Source organism: Primulina tabacum, chromosome 4, assembly GCF_025594145.1.
Source record: "Primulina tabacum isolate GXHZ01 chromosome 4, ASM2559414v2, whole genome shotgun sequence".
Classification (NCBI taxonomy): Eukaryota; Viridiplantae; Streptophyta; class Magnoliopsida; order Lamiales; family Gesneriaceae; genus Primulina; species Primulina tabacum.
Genome location: NC_134553.1, coordinates 41,150,010 through 41,174,082, shown reverse-complemented (window position 1 = coordinate 41,174,082; position 24,073 = coordinate 41,150,010). Strand labels below are relative to the sequence as shown.

The following is a 24,073-nucleotide window of genomic DNA, read 5'->3' as shown; positions in this document are numbered from 1 at the left end:
TTAAAATTTATGATTTGAAAGTTTGACCAGACTTTGATCTCCAACCTTTGGACCAAAACTTTTGCAATTTTCCCTTGATCGTTGGACCAAATAGATCATTTGTTTAATTTTCCAATTCTGTTTCTTCTTTTTTTCTGGTTTAGAGAAATCACAATGACAGAACTCTGTCCAGATTTTAAAAATTTGTAGTTATGAGAAAATGTGGACAACATACAGGAACTGTGGCAAATCACATTGGGTTATGAGAAAAGGCAGATTAATATGCTTCTATAATGGTTAAATTGAAGACTAAATGACTGCATGAAGTTCTGTCGTTATAGTTAAATGTTATTTCTTACTAATGTAGATCTTCCACCAATTGAGGGGAACTTCGCTTCTGAAATTCTATCCCGGAATCATGATCTGGATGGGTCTATACCAATAAAGGACACAAAATCCTTAGGGTCGGCATATGACAATTATCTTCGTAGCTCAGTAATATCATAAATTCATCCAAATACCTTAACAATATCAAAATTTTGCCTAATTGCTTAGTCTATAACTGCTCATAAAATTTCATTTTACATGCCTTCTGATTTTTTCCCATAACTTGACCAAAACTCACCAAATTTTCATTCTTCTAATTTTGTCGGAAAGATAACTCATTCTAGCACATTTCAGTTCAATTGCTTAGTCTACAACTACTCATAAAAATTCTATAGCATACGGTTTGAAGTAAATGAAAAACTCATATGGGATTTTGAAGAAGTATCTGAATCTTCATTGCTATTGAGGAGGTGATTTTCGCAAATAAAATGAACAACATCAAATGTAAAAAATTTAGAACCCAAACCATAAAATAATGAAACCCACATCAAAGATACAATTAAACAATAAATAATGAAAATTAGAAAACAATCCTAATGGGAAAAAAACCAAAGCAAAACAGAGGAAAAAAGAAAAAATAAACCTTGAAAATTGTGATGGGTTTGAGGCGTGGTTGAAGATCGGTCCAAGTTGTAAGCGGCGTGAAATGCATCTAATTGTATGATAGTAAATTTACAGCGCTAATCACAAATGGAATATAAGAATACCGAATAACCAAGATGAAGAAAATTTGAGAGAATAAAGAATTGGACAAAATATAAAACCAGAAGACGTAGGAACTGAAATTCATCTTCCACAGTGAAATGCATCATCCTTGCCTCTCAATTCATCTATTATTCAAAATCGCGCGCACACCACGCTCTTCAACCAATCATATATAATCCCAAATATAGCACAAAGAATTGGACAAAGTTTAAAATCATAAGACATCCCTGCCTCTCAATTCATCTAAAATCACTAACACCACGCTGTTCAACCAATCATATATAATCCCAAATCCAGCACAAAATATAAAACCAGAAGACGTAGGAATCGAAAATTCATCTTCACGGTGATTCGAAAATATAAAACCTTGATCTAGAATAAAAAATTGGAGAACATTCATAAGGGAAAACCGAAACTAACATTCATAAGAGGGGGAAATTCAAACTAACATTCAAAACGTGCATCTTTTTTCGAGATTCTAGAATTCAAACGATAAATTAAAAAATTGGAAAACGATCATAAGGTGTAAAAATAATACAGAGTAGAGAAAGAGATAAAAATCAAACCTTCAAAATTTTGATGGGTTTGAAGCGGGATCAAGATCGGTCAAATTCTGATAAGCGTAAATTTTCAGAGAAGAGAAGATCGTCACTCTGGTGGAAAGTTGAACATGAGAAAATCTAAGTGATGTGTTTAAGAATATGGAGTTATTTAGTGGGGGTGAAGGGTATTTTGGGTATTTTAAAAAACAGACCAATTTAGTTACTCTAGCCTACTCAACTTTAATAATAGTAGAAGATATAGTAGAAGATAATGTGATGTGATATACATAATTATTTAAACATGATTAACATTGAATACACCATATTATTACCTATAAAATTATGCATATACATACATATATTTTTTAAAATTTTGTATTTGTATAAACTGTCATAAACGGTTAGTTTTTGTCCTATAAATATAATTTCACAAACATTTTCAATCACTCCAAAATGACTCTTCCTCCCTAAAAAATTTTCTTCGTCATTTTTTTGAATAAGAAAAAGATGGTTCTTTCAATATTATTTTGTATAACTATTTTAGTTATTATACTCACTAGTTTTGTATTTATCATAGAATATCTGCCTCACGTTTTTTCTTTATTTTTAAGAATTCTTGTACTTATAATTTATCTGTTACTTTTTATTGACATATTAATAGATTTAGAACTTAACTAATAAAATGCATTGTTATTTTTCTAGTACCACCATGTCGAACTTGACATAGCTCGAATTCGTTGCGCTCAACATTACGGGAAAAATATATGCTATGGACTCTCGATGTAGAGATATATCTTGAGTCATTGGGTTTAAATAAGACCATTAAAGAAAATGGTATCTCATCATCACAAGAAAAAGCAAAAGTTATGATATTTTTGCGTCAACATCTTGATTGAGGATTAAAATGTGAATATCTCATCGAAAAATATTTCATTGCTTTATGGAAAGGATTAAAGGAAATATTTGAATATATAAAGAAAGTCATACTTCCGACCGTCGTGATGAATGGAATACGTTAAGATTCCAAGATTTTAAGAAAGTCAGTGATTACAACTCGGCAATGTATCGAATAATCTCGCAATTAAAATTTTGTGGACATGAGGTTACAGAATTGGAAATGCTTGAAAAAATATTTTTCACTTTTCATGCATTAAATATAACTCTACAACAACAATATAGAGTGCATGGATTTCTGAGATATTATGAACCTATCGCATGTCTTCTTGTGGCGGAAAAGACAATGAGCTACTAATGAGAAATCATCAGTTCCGACCCACTAGATCAACAGCATTTCCAGAAGTAAATGTTATAAGTAAAAATGAATTTAAATCTGAAAACCAAAATCAAAGTCGAAGACAAGGTTTTGGTCGAGGTCGTGGTCGTGGTCGTGGACGCGGAAGTGGTCATGGTCGTGGTCGCAACCGTGGTTTTGAAAATAATCGACATAGTTACTTCTATAACTCATCTCAAAAGGGTGTCACGAACCACCCACTAAAAAGACATCATGAGAACATGAGTGTTAAAGAAAATCACTCAAAACGATTTGAAAACTGAGTTTTATCAGTTATAATATCAGGAAATTTTAAACCAAATTCAATACTTATTTGGATATGAATTATTTTTCCTTTTTCAATTATATGACCAAGAAATCTAATATTAGTTTGAAACAAAGTCATTTTACATTTTGATATAACAAGGTCATTTTGGATAACAATATTTTTAAATATTTCTAAATATTTAAAATGTGTTTCAATATCATTTGAGAATACTAGAATATCATCAATATCAACAATTATAAAATTGTTATTAGAATAAAAAATATCATTCATAATTTGTTGAAACTCTGAATGGATATTTTTTAAGCCAAATGACATTATTGTCCATTCATAATATCATATTGGAACATTAAAAGCAGTTTTATATATATCAAATTTTTTTATTTGAATGTGCATTTAAATCAAATTTTGAAAATGTAATAGTACTGACAAGTCTATATAATAAATCTTTTTTATTAGGAATATAATGTTTAATGCAATTTAAAAAACTTCATTAAGAGGTTTATAATTTATTAATAAACGAGGAACTTTTCTTTCCTGCTCAGAATGTTTATTAACATAAAAAGCAGTACATGACCTAATAAATTGAGAAGTTTTTATGAAATCTTTTTTTTAGTAAGAATGTTTTTCATTTTTACATAATTCTATTCAGAATTCATTTGACAATGACGGACCTTGGTAGGAATGTCTTTTTCCTTAAAATTTTCTTCATATGGAAGAGAAATAATATGTTTTTTTCTATTCCAAAAAGCATTTGGAAGATCATTACATATTTCTAACGAAAATTTAATATAAATAAATTTAATATTTTCATGTAATTTAGGATTTTGTAATTTATCATCTATATTTAAAAGTTTTACTTCTTCTTTTAAATAATTAATATGAAAAATTTTATATCAATATTTTCTTGTAATTCATGTAAGATTCTATGAACAGGTTTAATTATAAACTGAAAATAAATAGGATTACCTTGAAAGATTCATATAATACATGTTTCATCAACATACGTTAAAGGATAAATTTGATAAATAAAAGGAAGTCCAAGTATAAGTTGGCTAGAAATATCTTTTGCTAATAAAAGTTGGTTAAATACCGTTTTTATCTTTGCAAGTATATGCTTTTGGTAATTTATAATTTATCTCTAAAGGTTCTCCATTAACATGAGAAATAGAATGAGTAGTTTTATGAAAATATTTAGTAGGAATTAATAATTTATGTATAATATTTAAATATCCACCTCTATCAATCACATCAATAAAATTTTTCTTATAAGAATTATCAATTAATAAAGCAATATTAGTATAATATTTCTGAGATATAATCATACTGAAGACATATAAATGTTTTCGATTAGAATCAGAAAATGAAATATCAAAACTTTCAGATACTAAATCAATTTTGTTATTTTCAATTACTGAAATACGATTAGTTAAACTAGTATTATTTTGTTGTAAAATTTTTATTTGTTTTTAAAGATTATTAATCTATTTAATTGGATCTTGAATAGTAACTGGAATTGGATTATTATATTTTTCTGTAAAAGAATTTTTACTTCTTTCATAGAATAAACTTGTTCTTATTTAACCAGTATATTATTATTGCTGGTTGAAGCATTATTCTCCATTTGATCTATAATTGTAGATTTTTAAATTGGATCCTTAATTATTTTAAGGAATTCTAGAATATTACATTAGTTAAAACATTGATATTAAGATCTTGAAATTGAGACATAAGTTCATAAAAATCATCATTTTCATCATAATTATTATTTATATGATTTATACAAGATTTTCCTTATATACAATTATCATATTCTTCTTGATCTAAGATATTTGATTCATTATCTAGAATTTCTTATTAACCATATAATTCTGATGAATTTTAAAATTTACTATTATAATCAGAATCTTTATCTGAATATATTATTATTTTAAATAATTTGTATTGGAATATTTCATGTTCGCAATCTTGATTTTGATGTTAACAAAAATTATTATTGTATTTCTAACATATTTACTTATGTGTGAAGTTGCAAACACAAGAAGCAAACTGAAACCGAATTCTGCACAAACTGAATTTCTGGCAAGGTTGGGTATTTTGATGATATCTATCAACTGGATGATCCAAATGACAATCCTCCAACTTGAATGATCAGAAAACTCTATTTGGAACAAGTTGTATTTCACCTCAGTTAAGCAAAATCGGATGTTATCATGGTCTAACTGATCGCTGAATTACCGAACTGATCACACGAAAACAGCAAGCAGTTGGGTTTGAGCAGTTGCGGTATTTTGGTCATATCTCTTAGCTCGGTTATCAAAATGAAGCAATTCAGTATGCATTGGAAAGATAAGAAGAAGATCTACAAATGATATTCAGAAGTAAAATTCTGAATCGAAGCTTAAGATGCTGATAAATGATGATGAAGCTACTGGTTCTGCACAAACTGAAATCAGTTAGGCTGATTTCAGTACACCAACTGAAACTGAACCAGACCAACTGAACTGAACTTAACCAGTGCTGACCAATTGAACTGAACGACCAGTTGAGTTGACCAGAGTTGACCAGTCGGGAAAAAGTCCAGCAAGACGAATTTGACCGTTGCAATCTCAGAAACAGTACAGAAACTTTCCAGACGGTCATATTCTTGTGTCTAACGTATATATTTGGCTTATAAATACAACATCTTGAAGATTAAACAAGATCTTTTGAAGAGGATTCAAAGCATGAACAGTTAGAATGAATATATCAATTAGTTGAGAGCACAAGCTTTTGTGTGAGGATACATTTGAGATGTACACTGTAAAAGATAAATTCCTCACAAACAACCACTCACACATATACAAGAGAGTTGAACTTCAAATATTACACAAAGACGTAAAACATTGTGTTTATAGTCTTTGCATATGAGACATTAAACAATATGCTGATTGTGAGGTGCTGCCTACAATATTGAGTGCTAGGAGTTCTAGTTGGGTGCTGCCCTTCCGGAGTGGGTTTGTACAAATAGTTGTATAAATCAAAGTCTTCTAGTGAATCATTCCCAATGGGAAGAAGGGGTGACGTAGGAGCATTTGAAATATCCGGACATCCATAAACAAATTCGTGTCTATTTGTTTATTGCATTTATTTATCATTTTCATAGTTTTAAAGATGCATTGTTGAAGCATTTTATGTGTTATTCAAATACCAAAATATTGAATACAAAGTATTTGATAAAATGCTTCAACCAAAAATATTTTTGCTCATTCAACTTGCATATATTTTAAATACTTTACAAAATGTTTAATCGGTTTGTACGAAAGATTATTTCGAGTGTCTTCCGCTTGGTTTGAAAACCAAACTCGATTTAATTCATCGATGTTCAATATTTCAATAACCGAGCTATTGTAGCTCAACAATTTATCCTCTAATCGATCATGTCAATGTTTCTTTGATATTTTCATCTATATCTAATTTATTAATTTTTGTTTTTGCCCAACATTGATTAGCAATAGGTCCTAGCTTTTTGCATTTTCTACAAATAATAAATTTATTTTTTTCTTTATTATATTTTTCTGCTTTCCATGATTCACGACTCTTTTCTTTTATTTATTTTTTTATCTTTTTTGTCTATCAGACAAATGTCTTTTTTCTGTAAAGTTTCATTTCTTTATCTTTAGTTTTCTTTCTACCTTCGTTAGGTAAATCCATATCAAATTTGATTACAAAATTTACCTAATTGTTTTTCCTCAAGTAAATTTTGCCTTTTAATTTGATTATTTATTTTTAATTCATTACAGAGAGCTAAAATATCTTGTATTCAAGTACTTATTAACTTTGCATAATTATAATTTTCAAATGGAATATGTATAATCTTTTTTTAATATTTTTCTGATTCTTTTAAATAAAAAGAAAAGGTAAACCATCTATAAATTTAGTTTTTCAGAGACTATTATTACAGTCTGATATCTCATAGATACGAGATATAAAAGTATATTTATACAATTTAAAATCAGTAAAAGTTTTATATTTTAAATTACTTAATAAAGTACGAATTTGTTCACCATTATCAGTGAATCTACCTGTAAAATGTTTAATCATTGTCATTATAAGAGAATAAACTGCATTTTCTATAGGAATATTATTCTCAGTTTTAATTAAGTTTAAAAGATCATATTTATGAGATTGATTTAAATAATTATCCCACCTACATTTAAGTTGACCAGTAAAACCTGCTATAATCATTTTAGCAATACTTTTATCATTATTGCCTGAATTTTTACACATAATGCTATACATAAACATTCAATGAACAGTATTATAAATTTTCTTATTACTAAAACCATCAATATTCTATTCATAAACATTTTTCCCATTATAACTATTAGAGAAAATATATTCTTATTCTTCAAAAAAATATCTATGGTAGTGGATTTATCATAATAATATCTGGTTTGGGTAGGTTTGTCTGTCCATTTTATTTTATTAATTTCTTCATCAGAAGAATTTTTATTATTTTCGAACTCTTCATTAAGAATATTTAAATTGAGATCTTTAAAATTTTCTTATATTAATTTTTCTACATCGGAAACAAAAGACTTAAATTTAAAATCTTTTATTTCTGGAGGGGATTGAATAAAAGAAAATGCAATAGAAACAATATTAATTTCTTCTTTAGTTTGCATGTTTAATTTGATTGTTAGTTAAACTAATTTTATCAATGCAATCTTTAAGAGAAACATTTTCTTCTCCTATTATTGTAAGATACAAATTTGTATAATTCTGTTTTTCAGGTATCTGATTAATATGTTTAACAGTTATCTGTAGCACCAGGGTCCCGGTTTTAACCCGAATCGAACCGAAACTTAACCAAATTCCTCCCAACTTTTTACAACACCTTATAAACACTTAAAAGGTCCTAAAAACCACAAAACCAAACTCTTAAACACTCGAACAATTCCTGGACGGCTGCTGGAAAAATCCAGCAAGCCACCAACCGAACGCTAGTGCACCGAACTCGCGTTTTCACAATCTTAGATCGAACCATCCATGACCAGCCATGACTCGACCTCACTTAGACCACCCTAGGACCCTACTGGACCCCATGAACTCACGGCCCCGGCCCCATGCAGCCTACACACCGAACACGCACACTAGGAGTCGAGATCAACCCAACCGCAACCTCCCTTGCACCAAGCTCACTCGTGCTGCCCTAGGGTTCAACCAGCGGTGTTAGGATCCTCCCAGGTCATGGTTCGGACCCATCAAAGACAGGTCCAAGGCCTGGAACCAACCCATCATCGCCTACTCTCCTCCCACTGCCCGATCTCTCCAACGTCACATGAGAAAACAACGATCCGGACGTTTCCTCACACCCTCGGCCCCATGCGACTCCAACAAATAACCCACTGAAATCCTTGAGATAGATGACCCCTTATCACATCGATCTAGCAGCCCCCTTACACAAAATAAAAGAAAACGTGAGTATATGACAATATCATGCAAGATTCATGTCAGTTGAAGCCAAAAACATCACCACAAGAAAGATCTTTAATTTTCCAAACACAACACAAATATTCCAGTATATAATGGCGTGTATGAGAGAAAAATGAGAGCTACATGCGTGCCTTGAAGAATTCTACGCAAGAACGTCGAAGAACGAGTGTCAGGGAAGCACCGGAGAATATACCGTGCAAGAAAAGTGATTGGCCGATGGGTTGCTGCTATGGGTGCTGAAAATCGAGAGAATTCTGAGTGGAGGGGAAGGTGTCGGCTGATTGGTGGCTTAGGTTTAGGTTTAGCGGCGATCAAGTATTATTTAAATAGTTAACTAAGGTGCAAATGGACCTTAAATGGTCATTTAAAAAGTAACAAAAGTTAAGCCCAATAACTTAAAAGTAGGCCCATTAAGTCCAAACACACTCCCGAAAAATATTTTGTTTTGATAAGTTTTTAAAAATAATACCTGAACCCTCAAAAAGTCCTCCGTTACGATAAAATTTGCGTACCGCTGAAAAATATGGTCTGATGGATAAAAATACCCAACAAAACTCATTTCTTGAAAAATACATTTAAAACACCTTATATTAATTAATAAAAAGTAATCATGTAATAAAAATAATTTTTCTAATATTCTCTGGTCTCCGTTCCTCGTTCGAGCGCGAAATGCATCTAGAAACCCTAATTATCAAATAATTTTGAAAAAGAAGTGAAATTCAAAAGTTTATTATTTTTTCTATAATAAAAGATTGCTGAGGAGGATAAACGGATTTTTGAATTTGTCCAGAATAAAATTTATCATTTCTTTCAAGAAAAAAAATATAATCTATAATAAATGTTTAAAAAACCCAAGAACAAAATGTATTAATTTATTTTAGTTTTCACAGTATTTATAAAATTATGTAACATATATTCAAATTCTTGTTCAGAGAAACTTTAAAAATATCGTTCTCCGAAAATTTCCATTTGGGTTGATAAAATTCTGCATCGATCATCGCTCTAGGAGGAGATCTTTTAGTAAAATTAATTTTTGATTTTTTATCCATTAAATAGTAAAATCCATTTCTGAAACTGTATCAGTTTCCCTAACTTTTTCAAAATTACTTTGATGTATAATATTATTTTGATTAATAATTAATTCTTCTACTGTATCTTTTATAGAAGATTCTATCTCTTCTCTTATTTGAGAAGTAGATGCTCTAGAAGTTTTTTCGGTATGGAAAAAACTCATACCGGTACCGTACCGACATCGAAAATTTTGTCGGTATACCGAACTTAAATTAAAAAAAATAATAATAAAAAATTATTTTCGGTATTTCGGTACATACCGAAATACCGAAAAAAAAAATATTCCATACTGATACCGATACAGAAAATTTCGGTACGGTATGATACCGTACCGAAATGTTCGGTATACCGATTTTTTCGGTAAGTTCGGTATTTTTTTCGGTACAATTTTTCGGTATTTCGATATTTCGGTATTTTTCCCGGCCCTAGATAAAATTAAGTTGTTGAGGTATAATTGAGATCTTAAAATTAAAATATAAATAACAATTCGGGTTCGGGTGTAAAACAAAACGGGCCCAATTGATTGTTCAAATGCATGCTTTAAAACCCTAGGGTTGTGACGGCAAGTACTGAATATTCTCTTCGCTGTGAGCTACGAAAATGGTGAAGAAGACCAAAGAAAGGTCGGTTAATGTCTCGGGGAAGCCGAAGCATTCGCTTGATGTTAACAGGAACAATAACAAAGCTAAGGATGGGAGGAGCGCCGCCACAGTGCGGCGGCTCAAGATGTACAACACACGGCCAACGCGCAATACCAAGGGGAAAATCCTGAAGCACGATTTGCAGTCCAAGGATTTGCCTTCTACTCGGATTATGCCTGATCGCCGCTGGTTTGGTGTGTTCTATTGCCTCTACTTTAGTCATCTGTTCATTAGCCACGTGATTCTCAATAAATTTTTACTTCATTGAAGTTGAATTTTTGGCTACACATGGTTTGCTGCTTCCGAGAAAATCTTGGGGACAAAGTAGACGTGAAAATTTGTTTTTTGTACTTTAAAGTTAGTGGGGATAGTATTTGTTCAGAAAGGAAAACGAAGGTGCTGTAGCATAGTCTTATTGTTGCATTTTCTTCACAGGCAATACCCGTGTTGTAAATCAGAAAGAGCTTGAATATTTCCGGGAGGAGCTTCAGAATCGGCTTTCGAGCAACTACAATGTTCTTTTAAAAGAAAGAAAACTGCCTATGTCCCTTTTAAATGACCATCAAAAGGTTTGGAGAACAATACACGCATCTCCTTTATTTTTACAATGATTATCAGACATTACTATTTGTTTCCTTGCTTGAGTTTTTTGTATGCTGAATTTATCCTTCTCTTGTAAATGTGTTTTAAGCAAGCGAGAGTTCATCTTCTTGATAACGAGCCTTTTGCCGATTGTTTTGGTCCCAAGACAAAAAGGAAACGGCCAGTGTTGGTGGCATCAGATTATGAATCATTGGTCAAGAGGGCCAGTGGTTCTCAAGGTTAGTATTAGTCATGACATGTTAGGATATTTCAGGTCTTTCACTCTATCCGACTTAAAGGATATGCTTATTTCTATTGGTTATGATTTTTTTCAGCAACTCAACACATTCCTAATCATGCATGAAGTCTTCTTTACAGATACATTTGAAGAAAAACAAAGTGTTGCTGAACCTGCTGAAGCAGGTGAAGATGGATTCAGAGATCTTGTCCGACACACAATGTTTGAAAAAGGTCAAAGCAAACGCATATGGGGAGAGCTGTACAAAGTGATAGACTCTTCGGATGTTGTTGTCCAGGTAAGTAGGCAAATAACATCTTTTTTCTTATTGCTTTCTCCCAATGAATTTACTCTTCTACTAATTTTTTGCATTTTCTAAAGTGTGTCTCATTTATGATATCAATATCCAATATTTGACCTGGATTAAATAAAAGCATGTTAACTGGTATTGGATGGTAACTGTTATCTATGTTTAAAAGAGATAATTTTTTTTGAAGCAGTGTGATGGTCCTTACTACAAATATAAAAACAGACATGTATCCTTTCGATTTTGTGTTTTTTCTGGTGTAATTTAGTTCTTCAATTGCGTTTTAGTACACATGCTGGTGCTATAACTCGGGTTGACTCTTGTTATATTTTCTGTCATTGGAACATTATTTTATTGGCACTTGTCACTTATTGAGTTGCTTTGGCAGGTTTTAGATGCAAGAGATCCACAAGGCACGAGGTGCTATCATTTGGAGAAGCACCTGAATGAGCATTGCAAGCATAAACACATGATTCTGTTATTAAACAAGGTTTATACCTATTCAACCTCGCCATTCTTGGTAACATTTGTCCTTAATTATTTTAGGCTCTCTATGTTGAGATACATCTCTCGTCTCAGTGTGATTTAATTCCAACTTGGGCAACAAAAGGATGGCTCAGAGTTCTGTCCAAGGATTACCCTTCTCTTGCTTTTCATGCAAGCATAAACAAATCAATGGGCAAGGTATGCCATTTATCACCTGAAGTTCCTGTGAAGAACTAATGCAAACAAACCCCGCACACACCCCCCTCCCCCCCCCAAAATTTTTCTCGTTAATCATTCATTTCCTGCCCTATCTTGACATGCAGCCCACTTGTGCAGGGCCACTTGGTTGTTGCTCGTTTGAAAGCAGTATCACTTTTTAAGTATAAATAAAGTTTGTAGATGGTCCATACTTTCCCTAAGGCTTGTTTGTTATCATTACTTTTTTTATAAATGGTATGATAGGTTGGAATAGATGAAACTTTAACAAACTTATTTATACAACGAGAGTTTTTTTTATAGTTGTATATGATTTGTGGGTAATGCAAATTCATACAATTGATCAAATATTGTTTCAATGTTTTGGTTGGGTTTAAAGGAACGAAAGAGAAGCATTAGTCAGTCCATGCATCAAAATAACATGTGCATAATAGATTTCCGCTGAGCAATTTCATGGCAACGTCCGAATGCACCTCTAATATTCTGTTTGTGGGAGTGGTTATTTATGCAGCTTTCTGATATCATTTTAAATCTATTAACTTGAATTGAAATTTCAACTTTATCTCACTTTTAGGGTGCCCTTCTCTCAGTGTTGAGACAGTTTTCCCGTTTAAAAAGCGACAAGCAAGCTATATCTGTGGGATTTGTTGGTTACCCTAACGTCGGAAAATCATCAGTTATCAACACTCTTCGTACCAAAAATGTAACTTTTCTTTATGCTGTCTCATTTTCAAAATTGGGTATTGATTGCACTTTTATATTGTGATTTGATTTAACGACAGTTATTTGTCATTCTTTTACCCTTTGCTATAGAATCTACTTGATCATTTTTTCTTGAGCTTTCGGAACATGTGCCTAGGACTGGGCTTATTAGAGTACACTATTTGCTAAGAGTCACAGCTTCATGGTGCCTCTATTATGTATGAGTTCTGATACCAGATAGCGCATAATTTGATTTACCTGTCAGAGGAATGAGCTTAGTTTTGGAGACATTAGTTTATCACAACCTGCCTGATTATCTTTTTTTCTTTAGTTTTCATTCGTTGCTTTGAGTAAATCTGGCTATTTCATGGTTGAAAAGTTTTTCTGCTTTGTTTCACTCACCTAACGTTTGCCTTTCTATCAACCTCTCATGAATGTTCGCTTGATCACATCATATTGAATATGTAATTTTTTAAGACATTTGCACAGGATACTATAAAAGTTGTGGGCCTTTTGTTTTGCTAATTCAGTTGCCATTTTCTTCATTCTTAACTGATAAAGGTCTCATTTTACTTGCTTATTGGAGCGCCCATCAGTCAATGATATCTCTAATTCGATTTCCTGTTCAACTTACACGCTCCATTTGATTTAATGGAGGACTGCTTTTCTTGTTTTCATTTATGATGATGTGAATGATTATGGTATGTTTGGTTTGTGTTGGTGAGTGGTGTGATGAATCTTCTTTGTTTGTTTATATCTTTTGAATGATTAGGTTTGCAAGGTTGCACCTATTCCTGGAGAGACTAAAGTTTGGCAATACATAACACTTACAAAGAGGATCTTTCTTATTGATTGCCCCGGTGTTGTTTATCAGAACAAGGATACTGATTCGGATATGGTCTTGAAGGGTGTGGTAAGTTCAACTCTGAAAGTCATCAAATCATTTTTATGTTGGTGCTTTATTTGTAACAGACTTGACTCAAATCAACGACGAGCTGATTATACGTATGATTTCGCTTAAACAAATTAATTGGAAATAAATCTGCTTACTGTTAAAAATCAAATTACATGGGTAAAGAGTTTCTCATCTTTTGGTTTCAATTAACATGTGAATTTTATCAATGAAGTTTGAGCCACTGGTCAGCACAGATGAGATTATCGTTGTTGCTGTAACTTAACTGACTAGATTTACAATAGAACAACCGTATTAGAAAAATAGTTTCAAAAAAGCTAAGTGTTCGAGCCCTATTACTTAGAAGTAATACTGTCCTTGAAGTGCTTAGAAATAATAATTCCCATCATCTCTACTTCTCTCTAGTTTAGTTATAGCACTCCATCTTTTTAGTGCCCAAGGAAGGGGGACAGACGGGAGGTGTTTGTACATTAAGACTTGACAGACAATATAAGCTTTTGAAATTAGCTATTTACTCTTTTCCTTTTTGCTGTCTATGGTCCTTAATCTAAAATACAGATCCTTCTGGTTTGCAGTTTAGGAGACGATTTGAGTTTTTGAAATGAACTCATTATTTTTTCCCATTTAGGTGTGTGTAGTCCATCGAATATTCAGGTCCTGCTATTTCAGTTGGATTTCAGTGTAGCTAAAAGTTTATTTATTCATAGTATTAGAGCTGCCAATCATGTCCAGAAACCTGACCAGGGCATGTGTGGGTCGATTGACCCCAGGCAGGCTATTTATGCAGGAATTTATTAAGGTTCGATTTTGGTTATTAGCTCATCCATCTGATCCATTTACAACCATATATGATTAACCCTCTTAAGAAATATACAAGATGATGAACTATTGGTTTCAAGTTTTCCTAATGATTAATTATTAAGATGAAATGGTTTTTTTTACAAACACTTGGGGGACATGTTTGGCTTATTTAAGGAAACATGCCTCTGAAAAATTGCATTGTAGAATGCGATATATAATCTGGTTTTATATTTGGGAGAATATATTTTATTGACGGTATGGGTCATGTGATGCAAGAATATGTTGAATTTGTGATGTAACATTGATTGTTGTAGGATGTAGAATTTGACATTTTAGTAACCGGGGGTAATAGTATAACTCGGTTTTTTTAAACCATCTATCAGTCCCAGCAAAATATTTTGATCGCACTATCAATTGAAACAATTGTTGTTCCACGACAATCCTCCTCATAATTGTAAAAACTTATAACATGGACATCAAATACACGAACAATTATAGGATCAAGAGCTCGTCGTTTTTTTAAAGTTATAACTGATGATTATGTTGTAACTCAAATTATTTTAGGTTGAACAATAGTCCAAACGCCACATTTCGACCTACATAATAGGGTATTGTTTGGTTTATATTCTATGAAATACAATATTTATTTCCAGTTTCATTCGAATCTTTCAATTCCAAACTCGTTGTGGCTTGTTGAAGTTAGTTGATAGATAGTCTTTTAGTTGCACCGACATCCCTCTGCATGAGCACACTTTTTGCCCCAGGAACAATTCCCTTTTATAAAATCATGTAATTTGAATGAAATGAGTTCCAGAAGATTTTATCCTTTTACAAACATGCAGTGGCTCGAATATGTCAGATCTATGTTCTATCCTTCTAATGTTTGTATACTATAACTCTTAAAAGCGTATACTTTCCATATGCCTCCTGTGTCAAATGTTGATGTCGATTTATTTTCTCCAGGTACGCGTGACAAATTTACAGGACGCCTCTGAGCATATCGGTGAAGTTCTTAAACGTGTAAAAAAGGAGCACCTTGTGAGAGCATACAAGATAAGCGACTGGTACACTCAGTTATACGCCATTGGACTAGAACAAATAGTATTTATTATTATACAAAACTTGCAAATAATATGCTTGTTTAATTATATGCCATCAGACTAGAACAACTAGTATTCATCAACAAATCATATCGAAGTTTCTCTCTTTACTCTCCCTCGTAGTTTATGCTATCATGTTCTTTAGTTCTGTAATGTGTCTGTATAGTTATTCTTTGATGGGGATATAAGGGACAGTCATGTTGTGGGAAAGAAAAACTATGTGGGAAATTTTAAAACTTCATTAACCTCTTAAATATGAAACTCCGCACACCCTTCTTTGTTTTCAGGGAGGATGAAAATGACTTTCTTGTTCAGCTATGCAAGTCAACTGGAAAACTTCTGAAGGTAATGCCAAATTCGAGATTATATTTCTCTAAAAATTCTTGCTGGATGGCAGTCTTGTCCTCTGGGGCTTGGATGTGTACTGGGCGCATCCTTTGTGACTTTGATGTCATGCCTAGCTTGACTATGGTTCTATGACCGGTCAATGGGCTTGGTTCCGATTGAAGGTGGAATTGGAACCAAACGGCTCAAAATATACTTTCGGTTCAGTTATGGCCAGAACCAGTTTCGATCACAGTTCCAAGAGACCGTGGTCGGGTATAGTAATGTTTAGCTATTATCAACAATCTTAAAACCATGAAGGCTCAAACTTTTACCAAGGTTAAATGCTATCTTCTTTGCCACAATTGACCGCCACTCACCGGGAATCTTAAGCCGCTTAGCAAAATTGATTTACCAAGTTGCAAAAGAATATTGTTGATCAGCTTATAAACAAGTAGAAATCGCGTACAAGCACCACAATATTTCTTTAACTTATTGGCAGTTATGTTCTGATAGCTGTCTGGTGCTAAAGTTATCTCGTTATATAGGGCGGCGAACCCGACTACATGACGGCAGCTAAGATGGTTCTCCACGATTGGCAGAGAGGTAAAATACCATTTTTCGTTCCACCTCCCAAGGAAGAAGATGATGAGCAAAAAGATGGTGAAGCGGTGAAAGACCAGGTAGCAGACGAGGACGACAAGACGAGTGCTGCTAGAAGAGCTATAGCAGATGTTACTGCATCTCAGCAGATGCAAGACATTCCAGTTCAAAAAGATCTTTTCAGTGAGAAGGAATTGACGGGTGAGACGTTACAGTAGCTTCCACCCCTTTTAGTGTTATGGCCTTCGATGTTAGTGTTGTATTCTTTTCAAATATGAATGGGAAAGCACAATTTTGCCGCAAAGTTTTCAGCCTGATGCTTTTGGGTATGATAGTTATTTTTACAAATTTTATTTATTGTATTTTGTGATCATATCAAGATTAAAGTAACATTTTTTAATGACACAATATTATGGTTATTACGTGAAAACAATTTCGTAAACGTGTAATGCCACATTTTCTACTATGAAAATACGTGTGGTATAATTGATCTTTGATTTTCATTATTCGATGAGTAAATCTTTAGATGAGAGAGAGAATTGCATCTATCCACATGATTAGACCAATAATCCATTCCAGAATATAAAAATATCTTAGTAAAATAATAATTTTAAAAAATGGGGAAGACAAAAAATAATACTTAATCTTAAATTGATTTTATTTATATATCAGTTCATTGAAAACAATTAATTTTTGATACGATAGAGTTCGTGCTTCGTCAGAATTTGAGGGGGTGGGTGGTACCGTCAGCTTAGAAAAAGAATTAACATATATTTTCAACGATGTTATATAACGATGATATTTCGATAAATGATTTGATTGTAATATTATTTTTATATACTAGTCTCTCTATCCAATAAATATGGGTGTTTAATTGAAATAAGAGATAATTTAATTATGTATTTTTCCACTATTAAATTAATTGTAGTTTTATGTTAATGTTCATGAAGTAACACAATATTTATCGATGCTCTCGAAACAGAACAAATTTTGAAGAAAAACATCATTTAGTTTTATGTTATTGCTCCTGAATTGGCACAACATGATTTTATGTTGATAGTATTGACAGAGCTAGGAATAAAATATAAATGTTTAAGATTTATTAATATTACAGAAGAATATGGATCAAAGATCTAAGGTTTATCAATTAATAACTATAGCAACACCGCAAGTCTATTTAATATTTCCATGTTTATTTATATTTTCTTTGAACAAATCGTGACTAGAACTATTCTTTAGATAAATTAAATAATAATTTACTATAACAGATTTATGAAATTTCAAATAAAAAATAAAAAATTACATAGTAAAATCTTGACTAGATCTTGATTGCCCTGGCATATTTTGTTATGTCATTTAACTTTTTTTTTTTACCAATAATAATACATTTGTATTCTATAAATGCGATTATTCTAATTATATCTTTTTTTCTTTATAGCAGTCGCTATGACAAATATCATCAAACTTGATTTTGAAGCATTTGATTTAGGATGTCGAAATTCATCTCGTCTTTAAGAATTTAGAAGATATGATAAAAAGAAGGAAACAAAGAATCCCTGCAAGATCGCACAAAAGCACATATTTTTATTCGTCACCATCTCGATGATGGATTGAAAGTTGAGTATCTCACCGTGATCCCAAAAACCCATTATGAATGAATCCATCTTCGCCTTCAAGATTTCAAATCTGTAAGCGATTATAACTTCGCAATATTCGAGATCAGTTCCAAGCTCAAACTTTGTGGAGACGATTATATCGATCAAGATTTTCTTGAAAATACTTTATCCACTTTTCAGTCAAATGTGTCAATGCAACAACAATATCGTGAGCATGGACTCAAAAAAAAAAAGATCTATACCAAAATTCGATCAAAGAAAAAGAAAAATAGAGACAAATTTGGTTGATGATGTTGGTTTGATTGATATAACTCACTTGGATGTTATTTTTATTTCTTTGCTAATACATGTGTGAATATTGATCACTTGATTGGTGGTGTGATGTGATAGGAAAAATTGAATAATTTAATGTTGATTCTAATGTTTTTTTTCAAAGTTCAGTTTACATTTAAGTTGTTCTTAATGCTGTCAAGAAAGAATGGAATAATGGCCATTTGATTTAGTGTCTTTTCAAAGTTCAATATTTTTTTCGATTATAGTTATTTCTTTTGAGATTTGTTTAATAAAGTGTTTCATTTACAAACCTATCTTGGAATTATGACTTGTTAAAATTTTGCATCTATTTTTAAACATTTTGAATTACATCTATTATATCTGGCCATAAGCAAAAAAAAAAAAAAAAAATTACGTGGAATTCTTTATAGGATGTACTACATGATAATAAAAGTAGTGGAGGCAAACATTGTTACAAATTAGACGTTTGTTGACAAGAAAAGTTTCATATTATAACAAAACCCACTTGGTCATCCTGAGACATCAATGATGTGAAAAATAATAAATAATTCATGTGGACATCATTTAAAGAACCAGAATATTCTTTTGCATGTTGATTTTCCATGTGTGGATTGTTCACGAGACAAATTAATTATAAAACCTTCACCTACTAAGGTTGATATTGAAATTCCAACTTTCTTGGAGAGAATTCATGGAGATATTTGTATGTCTATACACCCACCACGTGGATCATGTCAATACTTCACGGTATTGATTGATGCATCAACTACGTAGTGACATTTTCATCATCTCAACATTCTTTTTGCTAAACTATTAGGTAAATTATTAAATTACGAGCTCAATTTCCAGATTACTCAATCAAAGCAATCTGTCTTGATAATTCTGTTGAATTCAAATCGTAAGCATTTGAAGACTATTGTAAGTCAATCGGGATTTCAATAGAGCATTCAGTTGCCCATGCCCATGCACAGAATAGACTTGTATAATCATTTATTAAATGGTTGCAATTAATCGCTATACCACTACTCATGAAAACAAAACTATCATCTTATGTTTGGGGTCATGCCATAATACACGTTGCATCATTGTTTTGTGTAAGACTAACTAATTATCACCAATAATCACCTTTGCAACTAGTATATGATAGAGAACCTGTAGTTTCCCACATTTGAATATTTGGTTGTGCAGCATAAGTACCTATCTTACCTATACAACGAACCAAAATGGGTCCACAACGTAGGCTTGAAATTTATGTGAGATATGATTCACCATCCATTATTAGATATTGGAGCTCTAACTGATGACTTGTTTATTGCAAGATTTGCAAATTGACACTTTGATGGAAACAAATTTTCAGGACTAGAGGGATCAAAGTTGTATAATGAAGAACAATGAAAAATTTGTTGGGATGATAAAAATTTATTTCATTATGTTCCGAAACAGTCAATGTGATCAAGATGTTGAAATAATCATTCACTTGAAAATAACTTCAAATCAATTACCAGATACTTTTGTTAATACGAAAAATGTGACGAAATCACACATACAAATAGAAAATACTCCATTGAAAATTGATGTCCATGAGTGACCATGTATCACCCTACCCACAAACGAATCTAAAATACGCCAAAAACGTGGTCAACCAATTGGCTCGAAGGATATCATACCTCGAAAGAGAAAAATACAAGATAAATAAGAATTTAAATCTTTAGAAGAAGCAATTTTACATGATATAATAAAAGAAATAAATGAATCGGAAGTGGATAATGTGGTTCCTGAAGAATCACAATCACATGAAAATATATTTCAACAAATTATTCTATGTCTCGTAAAATATGAGATCGAATTCATACAACAACTGACAATGTTTTCACTCTAAATGTGGCTATTGGAACATTTAGTTTTAGTATTCGATAAAAAGATAACATAACTGATCACTAACCAAGCAGAAACCAAAATTAGTAACCTAACGATCGCTAGCCCAAATTGACCAAACTGATTAAGGGACTTCCGATTTAATTCAAACCGACCGGCAATCACTTTTTACAAAATAGATTCAAAGACTTTTCGATCAGTGATTAAGAATCAAAACCTAAATTCATAAATTTTTTTGTCTATACCGACCAGTGTTAACGATTAGAGTGACATTCTTTGTCAAAAGTCACCTGCTACCAAAAAGACGATAAATCATCAACAAATACATTTGTAGTCATGAACGGATATTTTTGTAAAAGTTACCATTGAAGATTGAGACTATATATGAGATCAGTTGAACCAGCCAAAAGACCATCCTCGTTGAAAGTAAAAGCCAAATATTTTAGCAGAAATATTGCAATCACATTAAAGAAGAAGCACAAACCGATTTGTTATTTATCTGGTTTCTTCAAGGATTATATTGGTGCACAAAATTCTTCTGCGTAAATCAGATAAGTTGTGAGCAAGGAACTCTAGTGTTCTAAGTCCTCAGTTTCAGTTTCACTAAGAGTTTCAGTTAGACAGTATTAAGTTCTAGGTAAAGTGGGTAATTTCAAATCATTGTAATTAACAAAGTCTTTTAGTACAAACCTTTCTTGAGAAAGAATGGATGACATATGAGTATTAATTTATCCAAACATCCATAAATATTCTTGCTATAATTTATTAATTAGTCTATCTTCTCTTAATCACCCAACAAAATAGACATTTGTTCAAATCAGTTTCAGTAAGTCTTCTTCCGCACAGTTGACAATGATAGACTAGCTGAAAGTCTATTGACAAGAAAAAAGTTTCAGCATTATTAACACAATCTAAACTACTCAAAGAAAATTTATTCACTCCCTCTAAATTTCCTATCTCGATCTTGACAGCTGAACCAGCCAAAAGACCATCCTCGGCTGAAAGTAAAAACTAAATATTTTAGCAGAAATATTACAGTTAGATTAAAGAAGAAGCACAAACCGATTTCTTATACATCTGGTCATTTCTAGGATCATATTTGTGCACAAAATTCTTTCGTGTAAATCAAATAAGCTGTGAGCAAAGGAACTCTAGTGCTCTAAGTCCTCAGTTTCAGTTTCACTAAGAGTTTCAGTTAAACAGTGTTAAGTTCTCACTGAAGAGTGGGTAATTTCAAATCATTTGTAATTACCAAAGTCTTTTAGTACAAAAATTCCTTGAGAAAGAAGGGGTAACGTAAAAGTATTGAATTCTCCGAACATCTATAAACATTATTGCGTTCATTTATCATTTAGTCTATCTTCTCTTAACCACCCAACTGAATAGGCTTTTGTTCAAATCAGTTTCAGTAAGTCTTCTTCCGCACAGTTGACAATGATAGACTAGCTGAAAAATCTAATGAAAAGAAGAAAGTTTCAACATTGTTAACACAATCGAAACTATTAAAGAAAATTTATTCACCCTCTCTAAATTTACTATCTCGATCCTGACAGTTGAACCAGCCAAAACACCATCCTCAACTGAAAGTAAAATCCAAATCGTTTATTAGAAATATTACAATCAGATTAAAGAAGAAGCACAAAACGATTTCTTATTTTTCTGGTTATTTCAAGTATCATATTGATGCACAAAATTCCTCTATGTAATTAGATAAGTCGTGAGCAAGGAACTCTAGTGCTCTAAGTCCTCAGTTTCAGTTTCACTAAGAGTTTCAGTTAAACAGTGTTAAGTTCTAACTGAAGTGGGTAATTTAAAATTATTTGTAATTATCAAAGTCTTTTACTACAAACATTCCTTGAGTAAGAAGGGGTGACGTATGAGTATTGAATTCTCAGGACATCCATTAACATTCTTGCGTTCATTTATCATTTAGTCTATTTTCTCTTAACCACTCAACTGAATAGGCTTTTGTTCAAATCAGTTTCAGTAAGTCTTTTTCTGCACAGTTGACACTGATAGACTTGATGAAAACTCTAATGAAAAGAAGAAATTTTCAACATTGTTAACACAATCGAAACTATGAAAGAAAATTTATTCACTATCTCTAAATTTATTGTCTAAATCCTGACAGTTGAACCAGCCACAAGACCATCCTCGACTGAAACTAAAATCCAAATCTTTTAGTAGAAATATACAATCAGATTAAAGAAGAAGCACAAAATGATTTCTTATTTATCTGGTCATTTCAAGGATCATATTGATGCAACAAAATTCCTCTATGTAAATCAGATAAGCTGTGAGCAAAGGAACTATAGTGCTCTAAGTCCTCAGTTTCAATTTCACTAAGGCTATGTTTGGTAGCCATGATAAGGGAATGATTATTAAATAATCATCCCTTATATCAAGTTTGGTTCATTTTTTATTTAACCTGCAGACCCTTGATTATGATTGAAATCCCGCACTATTCATGTTATTTGTGTGATTAAATATCCCTCCTCAAATGTGTGATAATGTATAATTTTTGAATAGTGATCATGATAAGATTGTATATCGACCATAATACCCTTGAATTGTCTTCTTCAATATAATATGAAAATTACAATTAGTGAAATTTTAATAACTAATATAATATTTAAATTTTTATTATATTTTTTTATAAACTAATTTCATATATTTTTATTATTTTCAATCATTTTAAAGAAAATAAATTGTAATACAAATCTATCTTAAATTAAATTTTTAATCTTGTTAATTAATTTTTTTATGAAAATAATATTTATTTTGTTTATTGATTTAAATTAAATTTAATAAATGTAAATTATAATTATAAATATTTAATTATCTATCAAATTATTTTAAGAATATTTATAATTATTTTAAAAAAATAATAATATTGTAATTATTTCTAAACTTTATTTTACATTGACATTCAAAATATTATTGCTATTTTAAATATTAAAGTAAATGTATATTTACAAATTTATTTCTAATAAATATATTTAAATTAATTTTAATAAATGTAAATTATAATTATAAATATTTAATTATCTATCCAATTATTTTAAGAATATATATTTAATTAGCACTTGTGGCATTTTGGTCATTACAATAAAATTTACAAAATTAATCCATTATTTTAAAATCATACCAAACACCATGTTATTTATCTCACCATACTATTAATCAATATATCTCATTTTTTAATGATTCTAATTACTAATCATTTACTTATCCCATCACACATACCAAACGCAGCGTAAGAGTTTCAGTTAAACAATATTAAGTTCTAACTGAAGAGTGGGTAATTTCAAATCATTTGTAATTACCAAAGTCTTTTAGTATAAAACATCCTTGAGGAAGAATGAGTGAAGTAGGAGTATTGAATTCTCCGAACATCTATAAACATTATTGCGTTGATTTATCATTTAGTCTATCTTCTTTTAACCACCCAACTGAATAGGCTTTTGTTCAAATCAATTTCTGTAAGTTTTCTTCCGCACAATTGACATTGATAGACTAGCTGAAAACTCTAATGAAAAGAAGAAAGTTTCAAAATTGTTAACACAATCGAAACTATTAAAGAAAATTTATTCACCCTCTCTAAATTTACTGTCTCGATCCTGACAATTGAACCAGCCAAAAGACCATCCTCGACTG

General features: G+C 31.5%; 1 protein-coding gene across 1 annotated transcript; it reads left to right on the top strand.

Annotated features, from left to right (window-relative positions):
* Positions 1–10,236: 10,236 nt before the first annotated feature.
* Positions 10,237–16,982, top strand: LOC142543271 (nuclear/nucleolar GTPase 2). Its single transcript, XM_075650432.1, has 11 exons — positions 10,237–10,553; positions 10,795–10,928; positions 11,051–11,180; positions 11,320–11,477; positions 11,875–11,976; positions 12,066–12,170; positions 12,763–12,891; positions 13,663–13,803; positions 15,568–15,668; positions 15,992–16,049; positions 16,577–16,982. Exons 1-11 carry the CDS (start codon positions 10,319–10,321, stop codon positions 16,847–16,849), a joined length of 1,566 nt encoding a protein of 521 aa, XP_075506547.1. The 5' UTR covers positions 10,237–10,318; the 3' UTR covers positions 16,850–16,982.
* The last annotated feature ends 7,091 nt before the right edge of the window (positions 16,983–24,073 follow it).